This window comes from Watersipora subatra, chromosome 11 (genome assembly GCF_963576615.1).
Source record: "Watersipora subatra chromosome 11, tzWatSuba1.1, whole genome shotgun sequence".
Lineage (NCBI taxonomy): Eukaryota > Metazoa > Bryozoa > Gymnolaemata > Cheilostomatida > Watersiporidae > Watersipora > Watersipora subatra.
In genome coordinates, this window is record NC_088718.1 from 45,175,735 (window position 1) to 45,184,895 (window position 9,161).

The 9,161-nt window shown below is 38.3% G+C and overlaps 1 protein-coding gene across 1 annotated transcript in view; it reads left to right on the forward strand.

Moving 5' to 3' along the window:
* LOC137408131 (A disintegrin and metalloproteinase with thrombospondin motifs like) overlaps window positions 1-7,782 on the forward strand; it is a 29,556-nt gene extending 21,774 nt beyond the window's left edge. The window contains exons 11-16 of the mRNA XM_068094520.1: window positions 42-203; window positions 1,138-1,283; window positions 5,008-5,126; window positions 5,827-5,971; window positions 7,192-7,359; window positions 7,616-7,782. Of these exons, the coding sequence (XP_067950621.1) occupies window positions 42-203; window positions 1,138-1,283; window positions 5,008-5,126; window positions 5,827-5,971; window positions 7,192-7,359; window positions 7,616-7,782 (907 nt within the window). The remainder of the gene's footprint in view (window positions 1-41; window positions 204-1,137; window positions 1,284-5,007; window positions 5,127-5,826; window positions 5,972-7,191; window positions 7,360-7,615) is intronic.
* Window positions 7,783-9,161: the final 1,379 nt, after the last annotated feature.

A 9,161-nucleotide genomic window follows, 5' to 3' on the forward strand; every position in this document is an offset into this window, starting at 1 on the left:
TTTCTTCCACAACTATTTACTTCTAGTTTTGTTGATTTTAGTCTAGGGATGAACCATGATGGAGATGGCCCATCAAATAGGGGTGCACCCGGGGCAAATACCTGCAGATTCAGTGACAACTTTATAATGGGCCAAACCGCTCCTGTCACCAACCAATACATCTGGTCCTCATGCTCAGTCAACCAACTCAGATGGATGACAAGGTTAGTGAAGTGAAAGGCTGTTTTACTCAAAACACTTGCATGTGTCAGACCTACTCTGCGCTTTTTTAAAATAAGTCTCTTATGCTGCCAAAATTTTAGTAAAAATTGTTCGCTTTAATTTTTCAACAGATAATTTAGTTTCCTATCACCGTCTCTTCAGCTCTCAGCGAATTCCTTCTCGAAGTAGCAGCAGCATACTGATCTGCATTCGCAAATCAGGGAAAACGAGCAACTTGAAGTCAGACTCTTTAGGGTCACCAAATGGTGACCTTTCTCGGACTTGAACTCATTCTGTTGCTTGTAGATGAGATGCTGTAGACTACATCATAACTACTCCTTATACAAACTACGAGTAGCTGCCGTACTTTAGTTACGCTATTGATTACCCTGGCAAGCTAATAATTAACCAGATATGATAACTCGTACAGAACAATCAACTTGAGGAAAATTTTTGTAGATTTGATCAGAAAGTATCGGTATTTTTCTATCATTTGTAATTGTTGTTGATGTTTGAGGTGATCCGACTCCCAGGATGTTGCAAGACTTGACTGCCGCTAAAATGCTCAGAGAAAATATGCATGCAAAAATGATGTCACTAGTTGTTATGATTGCTATAGTTGATATCTGCTATTGTGTTCAAGTTGCAGTGTTACGCATCGCTACTCTGTCGGTCCCTTTGCAACTATGAACATCATAAATGCACTTTCGTCTGATCTTAGCACTTTAACCGGATCAAATTTGTCAATTTTATTCTTGAAGCATCTTGAGAGTCAAACCAGCTCAAGCATCCCAAACAATCGCAAATGATAAAAAAATGCCGGTATTCTTTGATAACACCCATTAATATTTTGTACAAATTCACCTTTCAACTGACTTCTAAGAAGGCACTTGAGTGACATGACTAAAACCAGTAGCCTGTAATTGCTATCTTTAGCCAATCACAGGCAAGCTGCCTTCTCAGTAAACCAAGCTACAACCAGTATGGTCTGGTAAGCAAACTTCCTGGCAAAGAGATCTCCATAAACAACCAGTGTAAACTTCTCTATGGATCCTCCTCTGAAGTCGGCTGCCGTCTACCAGGTAACACAGATCAGTTTTTACTATTAATAGCTAAGATTGCCTTGGCTAATTCTAAGTCAGCTTTTGAGTGTAACTTTGTTCGCTATACTAAAAGCAATCTGTTTCGTCTTCGTACATGTACGAAGATGAAACAGATGCGCCAGATGCCGGTGTACATGTAAGAGAGGCGTGTATACAGTTGTATACGTGTCTCTCGTCTATGTACGCTAACACTACAGAAAGTGTACTAATCGACAAACAATTATTCTCCAAATGCATTGCAGGAGTCAACTCTGGAAATGATGAGCTCTGCAGAGGCTTGATGTGCAAGACATCCAGTAACAGGTGCTCAAGTGGTTCGCCTGCAGCGGAAGGCAGTTATTGCGGGCCACAAAGGGTAAGCAAAGCATTGCATCTTGTGCTGGATTAGGGATATAAGTAAGTCCATAGATATATAAACCTTATATATATATAAAAAATTGTTTCCTCACCCCGGATACCCCGTATGGGTGGTAAATTCTGCTCTACCTCGGGTCTCCTACCAGAGACCTGGGAGTTTGAGCACTCGTCTCAAGATCTTAGCTGTTCCCAATAGCGCACTTTTCTGCAACTCACCTGAGTTGATTGTTGTTGGTATTTGGGCAAGCCACATTTTATGCGCCGGTGTTATTGCGCCCAGTGCCCCAATCACTACTGGGATTACGGTTGTTCTTACATTCCAGCATTTTTCAATTTCTTCTCCAAGAGGGAGATATTTTTCTACCTTTTCTTTTTCTTTGCTGGCTATATTGTAGTCATTGGGTACTGCTATATCTATTATAGTAGCCCTCTTGTTCTCCTTGTCTACCACCACTATATCTGGTTGGTTTGCTAGGACATGCTTGTCAGTTTGGATGTAGAAGTCCCAGAGGATCTTAGCGCGGTCATTTTCATTGACCTTACCAGGAGCTTCCCACCAGTGTTGTGGTTTATTAAGGCCATACTCATCACATAGACTTCTATACACAATACCTGCGACATGATTATGCCGCTCAGTGTATGCGTTCCCTGCTAGCTGTCTGCATCCACTGATGATGTGTTGGATGGTCTCAGGTGCATCTTTGCACAGTCTGCATCTAGGATCGTCTCTAGTGTGATAGATTTTCGTTTGGAGTTGCCTTGTTGGGAGCACTTGCTCCTGGGCTGCCATGATTAGCGACTCTGTATTGGCCGTTAGGTTTCCTTTGTTCAGCCACATATATGTCTGGTGAAGATCGCCAACTTTAGATATTTGTTGGTGGTAAGCACCATGAAGAGGTTTCGTATGCCAGTCAATTTCCTCATCATCAGGGCATAGGTCCGTTGTGAGAGCAGCCGATTGAAATTCAGCTAGCAACTTATCTGAGATGGCCATGGAGGCTGCATATGCTTTGATGCTTCGCTCCTCCTCTTTCACCGTCTGCTGTACACTTTTGAGTCCCCTACCGCCATCTTTCCTATCAAGATACAATCTAATAGTATCAGATTTTGGGTGGAGTGCTCCATGCATGGTCAGCAGTTTACGAGTTGCTATATCTGTTTCTTTGATGGCTTCCTCAGTCCACTTTATTATGCCTGCTGGATATCTTATTACTGGCAGTGCGTAGGTATTTATTGCCATGATTTGGTTCTTGGCATTGAGCTGGCTCCGTAAGACCTGCCGAAGGCGTTTCTTGTATTCGGAAATGGCTTTGTGACGTACCTCAGCTTCGTGGTTGATGTTGCTTTGCATAATCCCCAAGTACTTGTACCCTTCTTCTATATCTTTGATGGTACCATTTGGCATTCTTAGGCCATCTGTGGCCTATATATATATATATATATATATATATATATATATATATATATATATATATATATATATATCTATGAGTAAGTCACTGAAATAGATCGGGTGCTAAGGAGCAATAATTAAACCGACCAACTGTATCAAATATTCTCATTGGATCAGTAAAAGGTTGAAACCGTATAGTTTCATAATCTTTCATACCGTACATCTTATCAATCCTGCCTTCTTATGGTTGCAATGATACAAAAGGTGTTAGTGTCAATTGTTTGTGGGTGTTTTAGTACTGCCAGAGAGGTTATTGTGTCTGTGACCCAACCGCTCCATTTCCAACAGCTCCTTCAGATCCATGTAAGTGAATTTTTTGTTCAAACTACTGCACTCTCCGTCAGCAAATTAAGTACAAGTATTATTAAATGTGTATAGATACTTCGAGATATTATTGACAAATATAATATAATAAAATTTATAAAATATTATTAGATACCTATAAATTTCGAATTAGATATCTATCAACAGACCATAGATGCCTGCAAATAGTGCTCTCTATCCACCAATCATAGCAGTTAGTAGGCAATGTAGTGCCAACTATGACTCATTGAGGTATGTAAGTGGTATGGTGTTAACTATCACTCATAGAGGTATGTAAGTAGTATGGTGCCAACTAGCATTCATTGAGGTATGTAAGTAGTATGGTGCTAACTATGACTCATAGAGGTATGTAAGTAGTATGGTGCCAACTATGACTCATAGAGGTATGTAAGTAGTATGGTACTAACTATCACTCATAGAGGTATGTAAGTAGTATGGTACTAACTATCATTCATAGAGGTATGTAAGTAGTATGGTGCTAACTATGACTCATAGAGGTATGTAAGTAGTATGGTGCTAACTATCACTAATAGAGATATGTAAGTAGTATGGTGCTAACTATCACTCATAGAGATATGTAAGTAGTATGGTGGTAACTATCACTCATAGAGATATGTAAGTAGTATGGTACTAACTATCACTCATAGAGGTATGTAAGTAGTATGGTGCTAACTATTACTCATAGAGGTATGTGAGTGGTATGGTACTAACTATCACTCATAGAGGTATGTAAGTAGTATGGTGCCAATTAGCATTCATTGAGGTATGTAAGTAGTATGGTGCTAACTATGACTCATAGAGGTATGTAAGTAGTATGGTGCCAACTATGACTCATAAAGGTATGTAAGTAGTATGGTGCTAACTATCACTAATAGAGATATGTAAGTAGTATGGTGCTAACTATCACTCATAGAGATATGTAAGTAGTATGGTGCTAACTATCACTCATAGAGATATGTAAGTAGTATGGTACTAACTATCACTCATAGAGGTATGTAAGTAGTATGGTGCTAACTATTACTCATAGAGGTATGTGAGTGGTATGGTACTAACTATCACTCATAGAGGTATGTAAGTGGTATGGTACTAACTATCACTTATAGTGGTATCTATGGTAGTATGGTGTTAAACAGTTTGTTAATACAGAAAAGTGTGTCTTAAATAACACCAGCTGAGCAGGTAGTGTAGCCACTAGCTAGGTTTATCAATACCAATGTAGAATATCAAACAGGCCAAAAAATTCTATGGGTGTCATATACAAAAATGTAAATGTATGGATATATACTTCTTGTAATATAAAGCTTCATGATGGTCTGATCTTGATAAACATTCGAGAAAACTACCTTAAAGCTAATTATTATTTGTTAAAAAACTACCTAGTTTCATGCGAAAACAGATTTTAACAACTTTGTTAAACTTGAAACTCGTACGAACGGTATTTAAATATTCTGTGGCGCTACTTTGTTATCAGTGGCTAAAGCCACTACAGAATCTAATTTGTTGCTTATTGACCTGCAACTATAAGGTTTAGATTCGTTTTACATCATCAGATACCTCTACGAATTTCAGCGTGCAAAGGAGATACTCCGAGAATCAGAGTCAATGGAATGACATGTACCAACCTTCTTTCTTCAGCAAATGGTCTGAAGAGCTGCGATTCATCAACAATAAAGACTCACTGCTGCCAGGTTCATGTGCTTTCAGCTTCTTTCTGTCCGATTGCCATAAAGCTGCCTATCTGTAGTGATAACTGACTATCTGTAGGAATAACTGACTACCTGTAGGAATAACTGACTACCTGTAGGAATACCTGATTATCTGTAGTGATAACTGACAAGCCGTAGTTATAACTGACCAGCCGCAGTGATAACAGACTAGCTCTAGTAATACCTGACTATCTGTAGGGATAACTGATTACCTGTAGGAATAACTGACTATCTGTAGTGATAACTGACTAGCTGTAGGAATAACTAACTATCTGTAGTGATAACTGAATAGCTGTAGGAATAACTGACTATCTGTAGTGATAACTGACTAACTGTAGGAATAACTGACTATCTGTAGTGATAACTGACTAGCTGTAGGAATAACTGACTATCTGTAGTGATAACTGACTAGCTGTAGGAATAACTGACTATCTGTAGTGATAACTGACTAGCTGTAGGAATAACTGACTATCTGTAGTGATAACTGACTAGCTGTAGGGATAACTGACTATCTGTAGTGATAACTGACTAGCTGTAGCGGTAACTGACTATCTGTAGTGATAACAGACTAGCTATAGAAATAACAGACTATCGGTAGTGATAACTGACTACCTGTAGCGGTAACTGACTAACTGTAGGAATAGTTATTTTGCATTCACCTGTCATAGCATGATCGTTTCAGTCTCGTATGAAATATTGCAAAGCCACTCCCATATCATGTGATGGCAGTAACAGTGTGACAGCTAAACCACCTGTCCAAAGACCAACAGATGCATGGAAACTGCCAACTACTACGAAGAAGGCCAAACCAGGTGTAGACTCTTGCGGTAAGAATTTGTCAACTAATGACAAATGCAGGTTTTAACTTGTACATCTGAGAGTAATAATGTACATTTGACTGAACACTGAAGCTTGTTCCAGTTTTAACATTTTCGTTCATGCTGGCAGTTTTGATTTTAAAAAGTCAAAACTGCTTCAAGTCACACTCAATATTTAAAGGCAGTAGAAAACAGCCTCCATCTTGAAACCATAGACATGTGAAATAGCTTCCATTTTGAGTCCATAGACACATAAAATAGCTTCCCTCTTGAAACCATAGACACGTAAAATAGCTTCCGCCTTGAGCCCATAGACATGTAAAATAGCCTCTTCTCGGAACCATATACATGAAAAATAGCCTCTAGTTTGAGACCATAGACAACATAACATAACCTCCACCCTGAGATCATAAGAGTTTAACATGTGTAAGAATATGTTCAAGAGGCTAAAAAGCATTGTAATGTAGAACATTAACAGAACCATCTATGCCTTGTGTGAAGCTGTTACTACATCAGTTGTGTTGTACACGTTTATGCCTTGTGTGAAGTTGTTACTACATCAGTTGTGTTGTACACGTTTATGCCTCGTGTGAAGTTGTTACTACATCAGTTGTGTTGTACACGTTTATACCTTGTGTGAAGTTGTTACTACATCAGTTGTGTTGTACATGTTTATGCCTTGTGTGAAGTTGTTACTACATCAGTTGTATTGTACATGTTTATGCCTTGTGTGAAGTTGTTACTACATCAGTTGTGTTGTACATGTTTATGCCTTGTGTGAAGTTGTTACTACATCAGTTGTGTTGTACATGTTTATGCCTTGTGTGAAGCTGTTACTACATCAGTTGTGTTGTACAGGTTTATACCTTGTGTGAAGCTGTTACTACATCAGTTGTGTTGTACATGTTTATGCCTTGTGTGAAGCTGTTACTACATCAGTTGTGTTGTACATGTTTGTGTCCGAGGGTTTGAGAGACACTGAAAGACAGCTAAACCAGTGATTGTTACCACAATAATACTGTATAGCTAAGGATAGTTTGCAAGTAGGGTGTCTGCAGTGCATGAACTCACCTTTTGAAGTTGAACCTATAGATTTTTCAACTGTAACCTTTAGGACGTTTTTATTCATTCATTTTAAAGTCATCAAGTGGAAGGTCGGCGTGAACCTGAGAATCATATCTGCTCTAAAGTCTTTGCATTGCCTGAGATATAGTTGCTATGCGCTGCAGGTAATCCGTGTTCTGACACGGCCAACATCAGGATCAATGGAAAAAGCTGTTCCAGTCTCCTCTCTTCAAGCTCAGGCAAAAGAAGCTATTGCGACAACCCGACTATCATACAACACTGCTGCCAGACTCGGGAGAAGGTCTGCTCCAACTACCATTCAATAACACCGAGTGAGTTGCACTGGCTCTTATCATGCTCTTCACCTGTCTGTAACCTGCTGATAACCTCATCACTTCTTTTATATGAAGGTCTAGAACATCCATGTACATGGAGATACATAAAATGATAGGCAGCCAATTAAACTGTAAATTTATTAAGCTGACCTCTTATACTCTGTGGTTACCATCTAATGCCATGTTCATAATGCAATCTATCGGAGGGAAAAAGCTTGCTTGTCTTATCACTGAGTCTGTTTTGACACTCTAGGCTGTGATAGTTCATGTCAAGATGTCGCTGGGGTCACCATCTCCGGCAAGCATTGTGTAGACTTTCTCAAGTCAGGGAGCCAAAGCTACTGCAATGCGTCTGTCAGCAAAACGCACTGTTGCGCCTCACAGAAGAAATACTGCGCCAATTCTGCTTTTGGCAGATAACAAGACAGCTTGTCAGCGTTTTCATGCTTAGAAGAGTATAAATTTGCCAAAATTTATGTCTAGCATGCTTGTATCTAATAAAAATGGTATCAAAATAATTGTGTACCTACATGTACGTGCATCCATTAAAAGTAATGACAGCTTAACAGTATACAATTATATTATTTATACATTCGCATAGACGCAACATGGTAATATATATATCGCTTATATCACTGAGGACCGCTGCAACTTTGTCACCGTAACTGGCAGACGAACGACAGACAAGCGCTGGGAATTATATATATATATAGATATACAACTACATAAAGATGTAATGAGAACAGAATAATAATATATATTGACTAGCTGTACTACCCAGCGTTAGCCGGGTAATAAAAAAGTCTGTGAACAGAAAATGTATTTTTATTTAACATGTAACAGAATTTACCATTCTAACTTTCAAACTACATATTGTGAGAAAATTGTAGTGGTGAGTAGAAGTGTGCTTGTATTTGTATAGTTGAAATAAATTAAGATAGAAACAAAGACAACTGTAAAGGCTTTCAAACTTTGTCATAAAACTGTAACTTTCAAACTTCATAATCTAAAAGAAGTGTTTCGTTGAAATAAATTAGGAGGAAAAATCAAAATGTGAAAGCGTTTAAATAAAAATGTGAAATCATTAGCTAGTAATGGCTAAAAGTAAAGTAAGTCTGTTTGCTACAAAGAAAAATTATTTGGTATATATTTATATGATTTTAGTTTGTTTCAGTGTTGGCATGCAAAGATTGGCATGCCAATTTTCGCATGCCATTGTTAGCATGTGAAAATATCGTAGGCTATAGACATACATAGAGTGGTATAGAAACCCATAGTAATGATCTAATGCAATCACCACCTAATAAAAATCATCATCATTAAAAAGGTAACAAAATAATATGTTAGCCTTAGTAACTATAAGCACCTACAATGACTTTAGTGCATTTTGTCGTTATGATCTGTAAAATAATATACATGTAACATTACAATGTACTACGTGGAGAGTTCTTACCTTCGAGACAGGTGGGTAACATAACCGCTGAACCTAACCTAAATGAATTTAGCTTACTAAACACATACTTGAAAGAGGTTTTAGTATGTATAGATATAGATATACAACTACATAATGATGTAAGAGGACATGGTAATATATATTGATATACAACTAACTAGAGATGTTACGGGAACATGGTGACATACATGTAGATAGACTTACTATCGAGTTGAGATGTATTGAGACCTTGGTCAAGCGGTAGGAGTACATACCAGGTGTACATCATTGACCCCCTTCAATATCATACGTTTCCAAAACAATCACTTACTAGTCCTGTCGCTCTGATTGTCAGATCATGATATTA